The 20,793-nt window shown below is 39.7% G+C and overlaps 1 protein-coding gene across 12 annotated transcripts in view; it reads right to left on the bottom strand.

The window, feature by feature from the left end:
* The window catches only part of LOC125451596 (coiled-coil domain-containing protein 178), a 349,746-nt gene that overhangs the window by 41,786 nt on the left and 287,167 nt on the right, over positions 1–20,793 (bottom strand). For 9 of the 12 annotated variants that reach the window (XM_048528877.2, XM_048528876.2, XM_059646069.1 and 6 more), the window contains one exon: positions 7,433–7,567. The exons of 2 other annotated variants lie outside the window; for them this stretch is intronic. In XM_048528877.2, the coding sequence (XP_048384834.1) occupies positions 7,433–7,567 (135 nt within the window). Of the gene's footprint in view, positions 1–7,432; positions 7,568–20,793 lie in introns of those variants that run through there. One more of the 12 variants, XM_048528882.2, reaches the window with a different exon arrangement.

Raw genomic sequence — 20,793 nt, 5'->3', positions numbered from 1 at the left:
GATGTATTGAGCCATAATGAGTGGGACCACCTTGCTGCTGCAGACTCTTCTACCTTCATAGCCGCTGAGGCACATTGTTCCTTTACTTGTTTTGCTGTTGACGGTTATTTGGACCGAATTCTGTTTGGCACATTCCTCCCACTGTCTTTGTCACTGTGTTGTCCCCAGCAGGTGCAAAAGCTGCCGATGAAATCACTGAAAAAGTCAACAAGTATGCCATAAGACCATAAGACATAGGAGTGGAAGTAAGGCCATTCGGCCCATTTAAATCATGGCTGATGGGCATTTCAACTCTTCACATCAAGATGGTGATCCATACAGGGAACAACAAAAATAATGGTGTTGTCATAAAATGTTAGTACTCTATCCATGCTTCTGTTAAAATTATTAAGTATGTTGGAGTTTGGAGCCATTAGGTTCATTATGGATAACAACATTTAGAACCATACAGAGGCAATAAGATTCAACATTTCTAAAGATTGAGAGCCTTCAATTTCGCATGCAAAAGCTGTTTCTGAACGTTGATGTAAAGCTTTCCAAGTTGAATGATATTGAAAGAAAAATTAAAGGGAGAGAGAAATAATGAGGAATAAATAACTAATTTTATCACTGATTCATTTTCATTTAAAAATACGCTTTAATTATTATTGAAGGAATACCAATTCTGAAAAATACTAGACTGAAAGGCAACTCAGCTGGTGCTCATGTGTAAGGCAGGGAAGGATAGCTTGGAACTAGGAGCAGGAGCTGTGACGTGAGCCTGGGGAATAATGTACTGTGAGCCTGATATTACTGCAGTGTGATTTGGTTCAATGATCCAACTTTGCTTTTTTAACTTTAGGATTTTCAAAGAAAAAATGTTGCTTTGGTGAAGCTTCTGCATTTTTGCCTATTAAAAGGCAGAATAGTACTTAACACTCTTACAGCAGTATGCCTGCCAATGTTCTACACATTTAATCAAAGAAAAACTATTTTCACATCAACATATGACTGAGCAAAGTTCATTTGCTGCTTCTGAAATGGTATTTTCTTGCCTGGTTATTTGCTTGAAAATGGTATCAGGTACAAACTTAAGAGGTCTCAACAAGCAGTGATTAGCTTTAACATGATGCTGCACACAATGGGGAGGCAACGGCCTAGTGGTATTATTGTTGGACTGTTAGTCCAGAGACCCAGATAGCATTCTGGGGACCTGGGCTCAAATACAGCCACAGCAGACGGTGGAATTTGAATTCAATAAATATCTGGAATTAAGAGTCTAATAATGACCATGAATCCATTGTTGATTGTTGGAAAAATTCATCTCGTTCACTAATGTCCTTTGGGGAAGGAAACTGCCATCCTTACTTGGTCTGGCCTACATGCGACTCCAGACCTACAGCTATGTTGTTGACTCCGAACTGCCCTTTGGGCAATTAGGATCAGGCAATAAATGTTGCCTAGCCAGCGATGTTCTTGTCCTGTTAATGAATAAAGGCCACAGCTGGCAAAGTGACGAATAGGGATGCGACCCACACTCTAAACTGTTAGTACAGAATGCAGAAACAGGAGTAGACCATTTGGTCCTTCGAACCTACTCCACTATTCAATATGATAATGGCTCATCATCCAGCTCAGTACTCCATTCCTGCTTTCACCTCATAATCTTTGATCTCTTTAGCCCTATATTGGTCTCCTTCATGAAAGATAAAGTGTTTCAAGGTTATTGCCCTTGGCTCCCTTTATATTTCAGTGTAGTAATCAATACAACAGGCAAGAAAATTCAAATATCCTGTGTTGAGTCAGAAAGAACATGTCCAAACATTGTTTCCTTTTCCAATAAACAAATATTTTGGAGGCAACTGTTTCCTCGTGCATTTTGCATGGCATGCCTTGACTAAGCAAGTTACTCATCTTGGTTTCAATTTAAACAAGAGCATTGCAGGTAACCATTCCTCAGTTTCTTCTCCATCAAAGTCCACTTGCCAACCAATCAACACCTCTATCAATCAGAGACCATTCAACACTTTTTCCTCATGTAATATAAATTGATGCTCCCTCTACATTTCACATTCTTGTAATTTTGCCCTAAAGACTGCAGGGCAAAAAGCTTTGTTTTTTTTTCAGCAACGCTTAGCTGATTTAAACCGATATGACAGATAGTACAATAAATAGCCTCAGAATCATAGAACAGGTTTTGTATCTTGAATGAGCCTTGCTAGCCCTTTCAAGTGAATGCAATAGGTCCAAATGCATTCTTTGAACAAAAGCAGAAAAGGTTTCTTGGTGTCCTGGTTAATATCTACCCCTCAACCATCATCACAAAAACTGACTTGGATCATTAATCCTATTCCACTTATTGGGACAGTGCTATCCCCAAAATTGGCAACTATGTTTCCCTACATAATAAAGGTAACTTCACTTAAATACAAAACACTTTGAGTTATTCTGTGGTTGAGGAAGATGCTGTAAAAATGCAATTTTATACTTAGCCATTGATTTGATTGAAAATGTGGACATGAATATGGGACACTGGGCAAAGGTGAGATCAGAACAAATTCCACAGGCTCTCATAGTAAACCAACATAATGACACCTACTTCAGAGGCTTGCACATGAATATTGGTCATTTAAGCATGGCCCAAAGTCTTCCCTTGGAATTGTCCTCTAGCATGAGTCATTATCACAGGGATCAAGAAGAAGATGGAGGGATTTTTCAATTAATCACTGAACTCAGACTAGCAATTGTCTAAATTCTACAAAATTATTACAGTAAACATCATCATTTGACGGGACAGTGTAAGTTATTATCATGCCTTTCTTTTTGCCTGAGTTTTATCTGTACCATTCCTCTTGAAAGAGGGTAAGGTTGATTTTGCACAAATCTGCCTACGCCACTATGTGGTCAATAGTAAAGTATGTGAACGTGAGTTTGGGTCATTTACCCCAATTCAGTATCTCTGTTAAAGTATGTGAATATCTCTTTATATCAGAACCGATGGAAGGTCAATACGTTTTCTGCTTGTCTATTCACAGTTACTGCTGGACATACCAAGCATTTCCACAATTGCTCAATTATAGATTTAATAATGTAACAATGATGGATTTTGGATGGACTTTGGAAGCACTCGTCGCATTTATGATTACTTGCATCTACAGAACTAAACCATTTGAGTGGATAAATATCAAAAGTACATGAAAAATTACAGTTCACTAATCATATTGTAGGTATTAAGGAAAACAAAGCACGTAACAAATCAAATATTGGTAGTCAGACAATAACCTGAACCAGAAGAGAACTGTAAACTGAGCATCAAACCTCAAAGTCACCATGTAGTTTCTATACACAAAGCATACATTTGGGTCATTGTTAAGTGTTCAACCTTATGAAATGCCTCAAATAGAACTGGATTTTAATTATTTTGACAGCTAATATTAGAATTCAGGATCAAGGTGTTAATCCCTACGCACAGTACAACCAGAACTTGTTGAAGATGGACCTATGGGATATTTTCCCATAAGGATTCTAGAAAGTCCTTTGTGACTGGACTTCAAGCATTAAAGGTCTTCAGCTAACTAAATTAGAAACTGAGCAGATTGGTAATCCTATTTCTCAGGGAGGGGAAGATTGAATGATGTGCAAGAATACAGTAGGTTAGATTACTTTGCACTGTTTCTCTCAAAAATATTCCCCTTTAGTCTTCATTGCCAAATACTGCAGGACAATAGGTTTTCAGTACCTAACCGTTTCTTTGGAAATCACAATTTGAGTATGTAATGAAAACATTGTTACATTTTGCTCACATGAGGATCATGTGGAAATTCTATAAATTGTTCTGAAAGTTTACAAAATTTGTACTATATTGTAACAATGTAATTCAAGAGAGGTTGCTTCAGAGATTTGAAGTTTCTGCATGCCCAACTCGATGTTTGCAGAGATCTCCTGCTGATTAAAACAGAAACTGAACAGATGGGCGATGTGAGGGGACATTCCAGTGACACCACAGGCCAGTCAACTAACTGTCTTATTGTTTGCAATTATAACAACTGCTATTGGAGTTTGTAAGTAATTTTCCTTTTGTTACTTATTGCTCAATATCACAATTTATATTATTTCATAATTTAACAGCCCACTTAATCAAGCTGCTAGAAAGAACTCTTCTGAAAATATTTGCATTATATCAGAGATATTCATGTTGATTGTTTTAAAATTACTAAGAGCAAATGTTTCTTATACCATGTTACTGATTACATTATTATCTTTCTTGTAATGAGACATCCACAATTACTGACCTCAACATGGCATGAAATGCACTGTTGGATGACCATAATCACAAAGAAATTCAGTCCAACTCATAAATATAGCGCTGTAAACTAAAAACAAAGTAGTAGGTATTAAATCAAACCGGATTTTCCTATGAACTTTGGATTATTTCTAAAGTTAGGTCTGTGGAGATTCCAAGCCACTCAAACAGGGAACGTGCCCACATCAACTCCAGTCTCCCAACCTGCTTCAATCCCCTACAGTTTGCCTACTGACATAACAGGTCCATAGAGGATGCCATATCCCTAGCCTTGCACTCATCCCTGGAACAATTGGACAACCAAGACACCTATGTCAGACACCTGCTCGCTGATTACAGCTCCCCTTCAACACCATTATTCCCTCCAGACCGATCTCAAAACTCCATGTCCTTGGTCTCGGCTCTGCCTTCTGCAACTGGATCCTCAGCTTTCTGGCCCACAGGCTGCAATCAGTGATGATAGATAACTGCACCTCCCCCATAATAACATGGAGACTTCCAAGGATGTGTCCTCAGCCCTTTACTGTACTCCCTATATACGTACAACTGTGTTGCCAAATTACGAACGAAAGCCATCTACTCGTTCGTTGATGACATCACCGTAATAAGAAAAACATTTAACAACGACGAGTGAAAATACAGAAGGGAGATAGAGGTCTTGGTGCAGTGAAAACAATCTGTCTCTCAATATTGGCAAAACTAAAGAACTGGTCATTGACTTCAGAAAGACCGAAAGTGAACATGCCCCCATCTACATCAACGGAACTGAGGCTGAGAGAGTGAACAGCATCAAGTTTCTTAGAATGATGATGATCGATAATCTATCCTGGACTTCCCACGTAAAGGTAAGTCAAGAAGGCACAACAATGCCTCTTCTTCCTCAGGTGGTTCAGAAAATTTGACATGTCCATAAGGTCCTTCATCAATTTCCATAGATGCACCATTGAAAGCGTACTGTCTGCTTGCATAATGACCAGGTATGGCAACTGTCCTGCCCAGGACTATAAGAAACTACAGAAGGTGGTGTGCACAGCCCAGGGCATCATGGGAGCCAATCTTCCAGCCATGGACTCTATTTACACAGCTTGCTGCCATGGAAAGGCGCGCAACATCATCAAAGACCCGTCGCACCCTGATAAAGATCTCCTACAAACTCTTCCATCAGGCAGAAGATACAGAAGCCTGAACAAACACACAAGTAGGTTCAGGAACAGCTTCTTTCTGGCCATTATCAGATTGTTGACTGGACTCTAGCCTCAAATAATGTCACCCTTTGCTTGCTGTGATCTGCCTAAACCGCTTGTAAACAAAGCTTTTCACTGTATTTCGGTACATGTGACAATAAAATCAGTTAATCAATCAATTTCTTCAGCTGCAGTCTCCACCAGCTCTGCGTCATCCACTTAGTGTGGTTGATGAGTTCTTGATGCTACGGTTTCAATTTTTAAGGGATTGATCACTCTGAAGACTCATGAGCTTCACCAGGATAGACTGGCACTGCTGATCCATGTTGGACACCACCAGTGTACCTCAACACAAAGGTGCTTTCAGAGGCCTGTGTTCAAAGTAAAAGTCATTAAGAGTGAAGTTGATAAATGCATGAAGCAGACTAATGTACCTGTGAGTACATCATGTTAGCCTTTCCTGCTAGTGGTTTTTCTTTGGGATATGGAGGCTCCTACTTCATTGGTCTGCAGCAAAGAAGGCTGTCTTCATGGAGATGGCAGGTTTCATGTGTTGGGTTGTTGCTCCATCCAGGGAAATACTAGTATGCATGCAAAATCATAAGTAATTACGTGTGAAATCAGCATAATTGGATGATTGTCTCTATAGGTCGCCAGTCTGGGTCTCCACTCACCTCAGGAAACTGCACTCGTGGTGGATTGCATAAGGTAGATGTTCTGATGTGAATTCCCCCTTGTTTACTTGCCCGTCTTATCTCCAACATGGGGCTGGGAAGATTCACCCCAATGATTTCATAAACAGTTTAACAACGATTATTTTAATTAGTTTATTTTTGCATTATAACATAGCATCTAGTTATACAGTGCATTTAAATTAATGAAAATACTGAAAAACACCTGAAGCAACCATCAAACTAGATGTCATGGTAAGTAAAAATAAAATTTTGGGATAACTGAGACATAGACTTGGTCAAGTAGGTAGGTTTTAAGGGAAGGAATTTCACAACATTTTACTGAAGCAGCTAAAGCCATAGCTGGCAATGGTGAGGTGAAGCAAATTAGAGATGTGCAAGGTGACAAAATTGAAGGAGTGCAGAGATCTCAGAATGTTGTAAGATTTGGGGAGGACACAGAGATACTGATTTGCACCTGGGAAGCAACTGGCAACAGAAGTTAGCAATGGTCCTTCACAATGCCAGGGACCCAGGTTCAATTCCACCCTTGGGTGACTGTGTAGAATTTGCACATTCACCCAGTATCTGTGTGAGTTTCTTTCCGCAGTCCAAATATGTGCAGGTTTTGTGGATTGACTATGCTAAATTGGTCATAGTGTACAGGGAAGTGTAAACTAGATGGATTAGTCATGAGAAATGTGGGGTTATAGGGATGGGGTAGGTTTGGCTGAGATGTTCTATCGAGGGTTGGTGTGGACTTAATCGGCTGAATGGTCCACCTCCAAGCTGTAGGGACTCTACATGTAAAAGGAAGTGATTTTGTTTTGTTTGAAAGAAAGACTAAAACAGGAATAAAATGTTTATGCGGTGTAGCCGGTGTTACACGGTGGAAATGTTATTAGGTTATATTTTGAGATAATTTGGTGCTTTGAAATAAATATAGTGTAAATAAAGGGTAACTTAATTTTACAAGTCAAAAACTTTCCAAAGTCTTGAGCCATTTAAATAAGAAAATGCATAAACTTGTAAATAGTAACAAAATAAGAGTTAAATAGGCTATATGTGATTAAAAAAAAAACTAAAAATATAAGAATTTCTAATTGCAGCTTAGTTACTGAAAAGGACTACATCCTTATATACCACATCCATAACATCTTTCTTGCAGTTTTTTTCCTCTGAATAAAATTTCCATTATGCCATTGAATTTGATTTTTTATGCAGGGCATCCACTTGTAATGATTTTATTTTCAATTTTAACACTATCATCTCCTAGCAACTCCTTTAAAACATACCTGCATTGCTATTATTGTCCGAGCATTTTCGTTTGAAAGAGCCTGGGATTTGGCCAGTCCTGCTTGGCTGTAAAGGCCTTGTTGTTTTCTGTATTCCACTAGTGCCTTATGCATCCTGGTTTGCAGTACAGAGAGCTGATGGGATTTAAAAAAAAAGTCAAAGTAGGAGGGGAAATTAATGGCAGTGTTCAAAAAGAATGATGGAGAGAATACAGAAAGCAGTCAATAGCCCATTCTATACTGTATAGGCCTGACAGGAATTTCACAGTCTCTTGATTTTTCAGCCCACTCATGTGCATTCATCAGAAGCCAGTCACATCTGGCTGCTAGGATGGGGGGTTAATTTTCTCTAAATGCTTCAGCAGTTTTGTTCTGGCTGAGGCAAACCAGTGACTGCAAAGCTGATGAGTAAAACATTTTTGTTTCACTCAGTTCCATAAAGGTGGCTAGAGATTTATTTTACCCTTTTGTCTAAAAGCAACATGCTTTTGATGTTGTTCAAAGTGCATAAATTGGCCCCACCTAGTCTTTAAGATGTAAAATTAAAATACTTTGATGGACGTGTTAGCTGTTTTTATTCCCGTAAAGCTTATCATGGCCTAGCAGCATGTGCTTTAGAGCATGACAAAACTAAAGAGCAGCCATCAGCTGCTGTAGGAGAACAATAAAAGAAAAGAAATTTCCAGAAAAAAATGTAACCTTACTGCGATAGGGAAAAAAGACTGTGTTCAGTCACACTGGGAATAATGCCTTGTAATTAAGTTTTACATCCAAAAATTGTTGGGAGTTTTGAAAATATAAAAGTAAAACAGAAAATATACATGGCTTATTAATCAGGTTTATATCATGGATATTAAAAAAATCTTCAAAACAAGTGAACCCTAAAATCAAATCCCTTGTCCAAATATGTGCATGTGTTAGTAATAGATAAATAAAGTAATAAGGTTTAGTATTTTGTAAGAATATGTCGACACTTTGATGTACATCTGTTACCATATATTTATCAAGGCATACAAAATATTCAGCCGTAAAAATTGAGAAAAATTAGTTTGACATCGTATAAACTCATTGATAGAGAAACAATAAACAGAGATGGCTTTGATGCAATTTAGCAGAAAACATTTATTGGCTGTCAGAGAATAAAAACTTTTAAAAAATTACTATTCCTTTGTTCTATATGCAATTTCCACCATAACTTTTGCCACATTAGAATGATGTTTGAAACAAGCAAGTTAATTTTCCAGTCCGATAGTATCTTTTTGCTGCGTGGCTAGGCAGACTACAGATCTAACAACTGAATATAAAAGATGGCCATTATGTCATTGTTTATAATTACAGATCGAATGATTTACAAAATAAAAGGTGGACTTCTATCCAAATGTTGAGGCTTTTTCATAGTTCTCCAGGATGCTATTGCAATTGCAAGAAATTAAAAGTCACAAATAGATCTTTTTGAGCAACATAAATACCCATTAAAAAATGCAAAGAATTTTAAAGTTACATTTAAAGTATGATTATAAAGTACTTGGCTCATGCTGTGTGAATGCAATTTTAAATTCCTCATGAGTCCAAGATAGGTCTTTGATCAGATATGTGTGAAAATTGTCTTTTTTTAAGATCTACTTTCAGCTGACTAATCAGTGTGTTACTTTGCTGCAAGAGGACAAGAATGTTCCGTTTAGTCTTTGTGGTACCTCTAGTATGTCGAGGTTGAAAGGATCTCATTGTTTTGTGCTGAGGTAGACATGATTGCATCAGAAAGAATAGCATAAGCAAAGCTTTGCAATCTCTCCACTTTTTGTGTTATTGTCAGATTGCTTGGAATCCAGTGCTTGGTTAGGGGAAGCTGCAGTGGTAATGGAGAGGAGATTAAAGTTCCTCTAATTAAATTGAGAAGACTGAACCCATTGCCTTCAGCCCCAAACACTGCAAACTATCTACTGATTTCATCTCCCTTCTTGATCACTGTCTCAGGGTGAACCAATATCCGGGTATCTCAATATCTTGTTTGATCCTGAGCTACACTCACAATGGCTATCCACACTATGAAAACAATGACCCATTTAAAGCCAAGCAAAATAATTTGTCTGTCCTCCTGCCGCTTTCGTTTGCCGTTGAAACTCTTGTGCATGCTTTTGTTATCTTTATGCTATAATGTTCTCTTTCCTTCCATTGTTCTTGTGGAATATTTTTAGGTGTAAATGAGAGTTTATAGGAAAACATTCTGAGAGGAAGATATAACAACCATCTACAATATTAAAATGAGGAAGAACTGGCTACCCTTCCTTATACTTTTTATATGCACCCAGGGAAGCCATGTTGAAATTATACAGCCTTTTACTGGTTAACAAATTAGAGTTCCAACAACATTTGCCCCTTTAAGAAGCCAATTTTCTGGATACATATATTTGTACGTCATTTGAAAATGCAGCTTTTTATAATGGACCTTCAACTACAATACAATGAACTGTCATTTACTGATGTAAATTTAAACTCTGATTTCACCAAGTAAAGGAATTCTGCTATTTACTACTATGTAACATACCTTTTAAATGTGTTCTTGGAATATTGTTAGAAAAGCCAGCCTCAAAGTAGGGGATACTGTTTAAAAATAAGGGGTTTCCCATTTCAGATAGCGATGATGAGAATATTTTTCTCTTTAGAGGGTCATTAGTCTGTAGAATTTTCTTCCCCAGAGAGTGGTGGAGGGAGTGTGCTTGAATATTTTTTAGGCTGAGTTACTTAGATTTTTGACTGACAAGGGAATCAAAGTGAGTCAAAGATAGACAGAATAGTAGAGCTGAGACCATAATCATCTCAGCCAGGATCTTATGCCAATGATGGAGCTGAATGGCCTACTTCTGGTTGTAATTCATACGTTTGTTTGTTTATTATTGTCTTCTTCCAGCTACCCACCTGAAGGTGATGATTGCTTTCTTAAACCACTGTGATCCAAGTGGTAAAATCAAACTCTATGTGGCTAGATTGAGCCTTTGCGATTCTGACTCAGAAAGAATGGTGTGTGTGTCTTGAAGGTGATAGCGTCCACGCACATTGTGCCGTTTTCCTTCAAGTGGTGCAGTTGTGGATTTGGTGGTACCATTGATGAAACTTTGGAGTGCTGATGCTATGTATCTTGGAGTAGTATATACTACAGTCACAGTGTGCAATTACATTTAAGGTGGTAGACTAGCTGTCAATAAAGTAAATTGCATTGTCCAAGGTGGTTAGAACTATACTCAACAATGCTAGTGACAAGTATTCTGTTCCGACTCTGCTGGGGCAGGCTAGATTTGGGAACCAGGAAGTGAACTACTTACCACAGAGTACTCTACTCAATCAGCTACAACCCTTAATATTGCTGATTGAGTTGAGTTTCTGGTGTCAATAGTAGCTCATTTGGTGATAACAAAGCCAAGGAGAGGTGGTTAGACTTGTCCTTGTTTAGGATGATCATTACCTGGACATTATGAGGAGCGAATGCTGCTGGACGCTTATCAGCTCATACCTGGTCTTGTACAGGTCTTGTTGAATGTGGTAATGTCTGCTTCATTAACTGAAAAGTTAAAAATGGAGCTGAATAATCACTAGCAAAAACCCATGTTTCTGACCATATCATGGAAGGAAGGTCATTGAAGAAACAGCTGAAGGTGGTTCAGCCTAGGATGTCATGCTGAGATACATCTGCAGCAATATTTTTGGACTAAATTAGTTGTCTTTCAGAAAACACAACCATCTTCCTTTCTGTTAGGTATGATTTCTACTGAATAATCTTTTGCTTGATATCCATTGGCTTGAATTTTACTCATATTCCCATTGCAATATATCTTCTAAGACTGTCCTTATGCCAGAGCCAATTAAACTCTCACTCATCTCTTTGTATCAAGGCTCTGATAAGTTTGGCAGAATCCAAACTGGACATTGTTATTAGACATAGTAAGTTATTGGTAAATCACCGGTGTTGGATAGCACTGTCGACGACTCCTTTCATTACTTTGCTAGTGATTGAAAGGATAGTGATTGGCCAGGTTGGATTTGTCCTGCTTTTTATCTCCTGTCCTCATACTGAGGTGAGCTCCACCTTGTTACGTGGCACAATCACAATACTAAATGGGACAAGCTTAGATCACCAGGTATCCATTAGAACAAAACTCAGGATCTGTGAGTAGGACAGGAAAAAGTACACCGCACACATGAAGATACAATGACTCTTTGTACTACCGAAAGAAAATATATTAAGTAAAATCTGCAAGCTTAAGGAGACAAAAAAAAATTCAAGAGCTACCTCAGAATCAGACAGTTGAAGCTGGCCCTCATTGTCTACTTTGAGCCCACAGTACTGTCTCTGACCCCACTGAAATTGCATTGAAACCATGAAGACACTACAGGGTCGGGAAAGCCTACTTAGCCATTACTCTCTACTATTACTTCCATCAGCTCACAGTGCTATACCAATGGAGAGTTTGGAAAACTGAAGCCATTGTCTTCAGTTTCATCATGAAGTCTGTTCCCTAATCTGTGACTCCATTCATCTCTTTGGCCTCTATCTCAGGATAAACCAGATTATTTGGCTCTGAGCCAGGCTTCCAACTACAAATAATTACTATTACAAAGATTGTTTATTGCCATCTCCATGATATCATCTGTCTCTCTCTAGGCATATCTGAGCATATCTGTTACACTGTTATTTTGCTTACAGAACCAACAATTTCAAAGCATTTCTGGCCTGTTGATTATTTACCAGTTTCCACATAATTTAATCTCATCTAAAACTCTACTGGCTGATCCAATTAGCCTCGAGTCTCATATTCACCCATTACCCATGTGCTCATTGAGCAAATTCCAACACCTCAATTTTACATTCTTGGCCTTATGTTTCAAATTCTTGATGGCCTCACATTCTTCAATCCATGTAACATTTTCCAGTCCTATAATCTTTTGAGACCTGTTTTCCTCCAACTTTCTCTTGTCCATGCCCTCCTTGCCTTGCCCCACCTTTTGGAAGTCATACCTTAACTGTCTGGCCCATAAACTTTATGGTTATCCCCCTACACTTCTCTGCCATTTCTTATCTTTTCCCTCTTCTAAACCCTGTTTAAAATTTGACCGAATCTGAAAACAGAAACAGAGATTTCAATGCATGATTAACCACATCCATTGCTTCCACAGCAAGGAGCATACAAACTTCATGGTGCCTGCTTATTTAAAATGATTGTAGCGCTCTGCTGAGTAGATACACACATGAGCAGGTGTGCAAAATCATGAGAGAATAGAATGAATTCAACCTAGTCTGCACTATCTAAAGCTAACATGAACCTTGTATTTTTGCTGGGAGTCATTCCAGAATTCAGTTTGGCTCACAGAAGACACAGGAATGACAAGACATGGCTGACATCAAGTTCCAAGATTTTCTAATGCAGCATCTAATTGCAGAAAATCAACAATAGAGGAAAGGCTCACGATCATCAGGGAGCCAACAAAATCCAATAGACAAACTTTAAGAAGGCAGGGAGAGTAGAAATTCACGCTGGTGAATAGCAGTGTAATCTGAAAGACCTGGGGAGGAATCTTCTGCTCTCTCTTGCGGCATGTTTGGAAATGGGAAGGAATTTAATTGGGAGAAACGAGGGTGGGTGAAAACCCTGCCTTTTTCTGTCTCTATCCCAATCAAGTTCATGCTAGGAAGATCCCAGGATGGCTTTCCTGCTCTACCACCAATTGACGCCCTTACATGAGCAAATGTCCGTTCAAAGACCTTATCATGTTGCGACTAACATTAACCGAGTGGTGAGCGGACTGAACGATCAACATGCACGATGCTTGACAAACAAACCAGTTAAGTGGTGTGTTGTCCATAGCATCACCTTTTTCATTTGGTGTCCACTTGCCAACCAATCAGCACCCTCATCTCAAACAATATAATGTTGATTTCTGTATTTCTTGTGAACTATCCTAATGAGTGCAAGATGGAAATCTTTGAAAGATCGTCTTTTTTTTTAGCAACACGCGTGTTCTGCACTACCAATTAACTATTTATGTTACTAAATTAGTAGCTATTACCTTTTCAAACAGATAGTGTTAGTAATGTGCCATTGCTTTGGGGCAGCTCGGTGGCTCAGTGGTTAGCACTGCAACCTCACAGTGTCAGGAACCTGGGTTCGATTCCAGCCTCGGGCGACTGTCTGTGTGGTGTTTGCAATTTCTCCCCCTGTCTGCGTGGGTTCCTCCGAGTGCTCCAGTTTCCTCCCGCAGTCCAAAGATGTGCAGGCTAGGTGGATCGGCCATGCTAAGTTGCCCAAAGTGTTCAGGGGTGTGTGGGTTATGGGGGATGGGTCTGGGTGGGATGCTCCAAGGGGCGGTGTGGACTTGTTGGGCTGAACGGCCTGTTTCCAACACTGTAGGAAATCTACAATATGTAGAAGTTTGAAAATCACTGTGATCCTAGAAAATCATATAAAATCATAAGTCATACGAACAGAAATAGGCTATTCAGCCTGTTGAGTCTTCTTCACAATTCAATGAGATCACTGGCTGAACTGATAATCCTCAACTCCATCTTTCAGCCTATCCCTATAACCTTTGATTTCCTTACTGATTAAAAATGTCTATTGCAGTTTTGAATGTACTTAATGACCCAGCCTCAATAGCCTGCTGTAGTAAAGAATTCCACAGATTCCCAACCCTCTGAGAAAATAAATTCCTCTTCATCTGTCTTAAATGTTTGACCGCTTATTCTGAAATTATGCCCTCTGCCTAAGACTCTACCACAGGAAAAACAACTTCTCCTAATCTACCCTGTTAAGTCCTCTAAGAACCTTGTATATTTCAATAAGGTCACTTCGCATTTGTCTATATTCCAACACATACAGGCCCAACCTACACAACCTCAACCTCTCCTTATAAGATGATCCCTCCATACCTTATATCAGCCTTGTGAACATTCTCTGGACAACTTCCAATGTCAGTGTATCTTTCTTTGACAAGAGGCCCAAGGCTGTTCACAATATTCTATACTAGTGCTTTGTATAGTTTTAGCAAAACCTCCCTACTTTTATAATCCATTCCATTTGAAATAAAGGCCAACATTTTCCATTTGCCTTTCCTATTATCTGCTGAACTTGGATGCTAGCTTTTTGTGATTCATGGATGTAGGCTCCAAAGTCCTACTGTTCATACCTTTCTGCAGTCTTTTTCTATTCTTACTGCTAAAACGCATGACTTCATATTGCCCGACATTATGTTCCATCTTCTAAATTATTGTCTACTCACTTAACCTGTCTATATACCTTTGCAGGCTCTATGTGGCACCCTTTAGCCCCTTGAATATTTTATTTGGGACACTATTAATATCATCTACTGTGAAGATGGACACAAAGTATTTATTCAACTCCTCTGACATCTTCAGGTTCCCTATTATTCTTTCCGCAGGCTCATTCTCCATGGTTCACACTTTGGCTTCTCCTTCTTTTTATATATTGCTGCCCACTTTAACAATTACATCTTTACTCTCAAAATTTATTTTCCTCCTTTTATTGCTTTTTGGTTGCCTTTTGTTGACTGTTAAAACTTTCTCAATCCTCTGTTTTTGCCACATTGAATGTTTACTTTTCCTTAACTATCCTTAGGGGCAGCTCGGTGGCTCAGTGGTAACACTGCAGCCTCACAGCACCAGGGACCTGGGTTCGATTCCAGCCTCAGGCAACTGTCTGTATGGAGTTTGCACATTCTCCCCGTGTCTGCGTGGGTTTCCTCCAGGTGCTCCTTAACTTCTATGTTTAACCACAGTTGGCTTATCGCCTTCCAAGAGTCGCTCTTCCCCTTTGTGAGCCATGAACTATTTTCTTAAATGTCTGATGTTGTTCCTCAAGCATCTTTGCTGCTATCTTCCTTTCTCAGTCGACTCCAGGAAGCTCTGCTGAATTTAAGCATAACACAATTCTTCCAATCCAAGTTCCTCCCTTCTCAGACTGAATACAAAATTCTACTATATCATGGTCACTGATTCCACGGATCTTTTACTCTGAGATAATTTATTAAACCTGCCTCATTTTACACCATCAAATTTTGGTTGTATCCACAACATATTGCCCTAGGAAACTATCCTGAATACAGTCTGTGAATTCTTCCTCTCCCAATCTAACTATACTATCCTACATGAAGATTAAAGTCACCCATGATTAATTTATTGCCTTTGTTACGTACTCTCACTATCTCCTGATTTATTCTCTGTTCCGTCATATAGCTACTTGTGGGTATATAGATTACTATTCGTGGTTTCTTTCCCTTTTTGTTTCTTACCTCCAATCATATGGACTCTACATCTTCCTATCAAGATTGCTTCTTGCAATTGTACTGATTCCTCCCTGTACCAACAATTGTGTTGCAACACCCTTTCCATTCTGCCTGTTCTTTCAAAAAGTCACATACTCCTGAAAACACACTGTAGGGATTTTACGATCTATGATCTCCTTGTAACCAAGCCTATGTAACGGCTATAAATCATATCCATTAACATGTATTTGTGCAGTTAATTCATCTACCTTGTTTGAAATACTATGCATATTCAATTAAAGATCCATTAATTATGCCTTTTTACCATTATTTCCCCCTTTGACCCTATTTACTGCTGTTTATAAACTCTGTCCCTTCCTAACCCACTCTGGAAATCATTATTCAAATAGCTTCCCTATCATCTGCCACATTTGCTTGTTTTGTAAGTAAAAATTCCTTCATCACCAAACCTGCTATTCTTCATCACACCACTTCCCCATTCCCCCACCCCAATTAGTAATCTGCAAAAATTTTACAAATCATGAGTAACTTTGACTCGGAGTTGCTGCACTAGAGTGTGAGATACAGACATGGCAGGACACCAGGGAGGAAGACAGTTGCTTGGAACACCTAGTTCCTGGAGGAACTCTTAGATTACACAGAAATTTAGAGTTGTTGATGATTCAAGTAGTTAGAAGATCCACGATGTAATGATATTGGAAGCTTCACCCATAATTTTGAACAACATGCTTGAGATACTTACATGAGAATAAGAACAGCAAGTTGAGCATTGAAGGTCATTTAAATTGTGGGGAGTTAAAAGGAATATGGTGGTGATTGGGAAGTGCATAGTTAGGGGGATAGATACTTCATTTCACTGCAACTGACAGTTCTAAATGTTGCATTGCCTGCCTTCGTGCTAGGGTTAGCAACATCTCCTTTAGCTGCAAATAAATTTGGAATAAGTCAGATCCAGTATCTGGAGTACTAATAGGAACAAATGACATAAGAATGATATTCTGCTAAGAGAGTCTAACAAGCTGGAGTACAAATTTAAACAGAACCAATCACAAACCAATTTTCAAGTGGATTAGATAAATAAATGTTTAACTCAAAGAATGATTTAGGTAGAATGAGTTTTCATTCATTGGCACTGGCACCAATATTGGCACCAAACAGAGTCAAAAGGGGAAATAATGGTAATGTCACTTGCCACTTGTCACCTTGGACTGGCAAGTGGCAAGTGACATTCACACCACACAAATGTCAGGCTATGACCAGCACCAATAAGAGACGATCTAACCACCGCCCCTTGACATTCAATGGTGTTACCATCACTGACTTCCACACTATCAACATCCTGGGGGTTACCATTGACCAAAATCTCAACTGGGCTCATCACATTAACTCAGTGGCTACAACAGCAGGCCAGAAACTAGGAATACTGTGGCGAGTAACTAATCTCCTGACTCCTCAAAGCTGGTCTGTCATCTAAAAGGCACAAGTCAGGAGTGTGATGGACTACTCCCCATTTTCCTGCACGAGTGCAGCTCCAACAACACTCATGAAGTTTGACACCATCCAGGACAAAGCAGCCCACTTGATTGGCACCGCATCCACTAGCATTCACTCCCTCCACTACCAATGCTCAGTAGCAGCAGTCTGTACTGTCTACAAGATGTGCTGCAGAAATTCACCAAAGATCCTCTGACAGCACCTTCCAAATTCACCAAAGATCCTCTGACAGCACCTTCCAACTTCTACCTAAAAGGACATATGGGGACATCAGCACCTCCAAGTTCCCCTCCAAGTCACTCACCATCCTGAAATATATCACCATTCCTTCGTTGTTGTGTGCCAAAATCCTGGAATTCCCTCCCTAATAGCATTGTGGGTCAACCCACAGCAAGAGGACTGCAGCGGTTCAAGAAGGCAGCTCACCACCACCTCCTCAAGGGCAACTAGGAATCGGCAAGAAATGCTAGCCAGCCAGTGATGCCCACATCCCACAAATGAATAGAAAACAGAATAACCTCCTCCATCCGGACCAACCTCAGGGGATCTCTCTCCCACTGCAACTCTCTTGTGGTCTCCTCTGCACCTATCTTCTCTTCTATCTATCTTCAGTCCGCCTCCCCCTCTCTCCCTATTTATTTCAGAATCCTCTCCCCAACCCCCTTTTCTGATGAAGGGTCTAGCCCGAAACGTCAGCTTTTGTGCTCCTGAGATGCTGCTTGGCCTGCTGTGTTCATCCAGCCCCACACTTTGTTATTTTGGATTCTCCAGCATCTGCAGTTCCTATTATCTCTGATCACAATTTTAACCTCACTGCGAAGCCTCTTCCAGGATGCCTAACCTGAAGATGCTGCTTGGCCTGTTGTGTTCATCCAGCCCCACACTTTGATATATTGAGGAAAAAGGCAGTTGTACTGCTGGAATGTGTTATAAATGCTAGACTTTACAAGATGGTTTATTAATATGGATGGAGGTTTGTTTACCAAAAAAGGGAGCAAAGATCAAGGAGGGATGTAACATTGTCAATTGGTGGGCTGAAATGGGCCTTATTTTCAAGTGGCTCTTATCTATTTACATAGAGTTAGACAAGGAGACTGAAAGTACTGTATGCAAGCCTGTGTTAATGAAATGTCAGCTGAGAATGTAAGCTATGAGGACACAATAGATTGTGAAGAGATATGAACTGTGACTTTTTATAATTAGAGTGTGCAGCAAGGTGGCAGATACGACATAGTGTGGAAAAGTGTAAGGTTATTCACTTCTGTAATGTCAGACAATAATTTCGGTGTACTCATACAAAAAATGCAGAATTAGCAGTGAGACTCATTATGCAATTAAGTAGAAGGCAAATGGCACATTTGTTTTTATTACTAGTGGGTTGAATAAGCAAGTCTTGCTACATTTGTTTCAATCTTTGGTGATACCATACCTGGAGTATTGTATAGGGTTCTGATCTCTATTTCACCATGTCTAAGAAGAAATTACTTGCCTTGTAGAAACTACAATGAAGATTCACAAAATTGCTTCCTGGTTATCCTAGAATGGCAGGCTGATTAAATTGGTCTTACATTCTCTGAAGTTTAGATGAATGAGAGGTGATCTCATTGAAAAACCATTAAGTTTTGCTTAGTAATGGGAAATGAAGATCTACACAGATGTCAGGAGAAACAGCTGAAGAGCTAAAAGGACCCCAAAAGATGTGAACTACATTAAAAAAAAACAACTCAGGCTCAGATTAACTTCTGTATTCAGCAACTAGAATTCATGTCATTTACACAACGTTCACAGACCACTTCATGGGTATATGCCGAGAAAAAGGCTTATTAAAAGGGTTCTTGGAGTGCAGGTTCATTATTCCTTGAAACTGGAGTTGCAGGTAGACAGGACAGTGAAGAAGACATTTGAAATCATAAAATCCCTATCGTGTGGAAGAAAGGCAATTCTGCCTAACAAGTCTACTCTGACTCTCCGAACAGCATTCCACCTTGACTCACCGCCACCTCCACCCTATCCCCGCAGCCCTGCATTTCCCATGGCAATATCCCCTAACTTATACATCCCTGAACACTATGGGCAATTTAGCATGGTCAATCCACCTAACCTGCACATCTTTGGTATGCTTGCTATTATTGGTCAGTGCATTGAGTATAGGAGTTGGGAGATCATATTCGGTCTGTACAGGACATTGGTTTTGCCACTTTTGGAATACTGCAGTCAATTCTAGTCTTCCTGCTATAGGATGGATGCTGTGAAACTTAAAAGGGCTCAGAACAGATAGAAAAGGATGTTGCCAGCATTGGAGGATTTGAGTTACAGGGAGAGGTTGAACAGGCTGGAGCTATTTTCCCTGGAGCATCGAACACTGACGGGTGACATTATTGAGGCTTACAGAGGGGCATGAAGAGGGTGAATAGCCAAGGTCTTTTCTGCAGAATTGGGGAGTCCAGAACTCGAGTGCATAGGCTTAATATGACAGGGGCAAGATTTAAAAGGGACATAATTGGCAAGTTTTTCACACAGAGGTTGGTGCATGTATGGAATGAGCTGCCAAATGAAGAGGTGGAGGCAGGTATATTTACAACATTTAAAGGACTTCTGAATGGGTATATGAATAGGAAGGGTTTTGAGGAATATGGGCCAAATGCTGACAAATGGGACTATGTTAATTTAAGATTTCTGGTCAGCATGATTGAGTTAGATTGAAGGGTCTGTTTCCATGCTGTACTGCTCTATGAATCTCTGGCTCAAAGTAATTTTTCAGTGGTGAGCTGGCAAACAGAATTGTTGAGTCGATGATTCTATCCAGTCTCATAAAAGCTTTCCAGAAAAAAATTTAGAAATATAGAAATGAGGAGCAGCCCTTCGAACATGCTCCACCATTTAATATGATCAAGGCTAATCGTCTATGTCAATGCCATATTTCCATTTCTCTTCATACTCTTTGGTGCCTTTAATATCTAAAAAATGTATAAGTAACTTTTTTGAGACAAACTGACGATGTATAACACAAGGAGCAAATGAAGGCTGGGCACAACCACTCGCTGAAGAGACAGTGGAAGGGTTAGTGGTGATCTTTCAGGAATCACTAGAGTCAGGGAGGATCCCAGAGGACTGGAAAATTGCTAATGTGGCACCCCTGTTTAAAAAGGGAGTAAGGCAAAAGATGGAAAATTACAGGCCAATTAGCCTAACCTCAGTCGTGGGCAAGACTTTGGAGTCCATTGTAACGGAAGAGATTTCTGAATATTTAGAAGTGTTTATTAAAATAGGGCAAAGTCAGCATGGTTTCATCAAGGGGAGGTCATGTCTGGCAAATCTGCTAGAATTCTTTGAGGAAGTAACAAGCACGGTAGACCAAGGAGAGCCAATGGATGTTATTGACATGGAATTCAACAAGGCCTATGATAAGGTGCCACACAGGAGGCTGCTGAGTAAGATAAGGGCCCAAGGTGTTAGAGGCAAGGTGCTAGCATGGATAGAAGATTGGCTGTCTGGCTGAAAGCAGAGAATAGGGATAAAGGAGTCTTTCTCAGGATGGCAGCGCGTGACAAGTGGTGTTCTGCAAGGGCCGGTGC

This window comes from Stegostoma tigrinum, chromosome 5 (genome assembly GCF_030684315.1).
Source record: "Stegostoma tigrinum isolate sSteTig4 chromosome 5, sSteTig4.hap1, whole genome shotgun sequence".
Classification (NCBI taxonomy): domain Eukaryota; kingdom Metazoa; phylum Chordata; class Chondrichthyes; order Orectolobiformes; family Stegostomatidae; genus Stegostoma; species Stegostoma tigrinum.
This window is presented reverse-complemented; position numbering and strand designations above follow the sequence as displayed.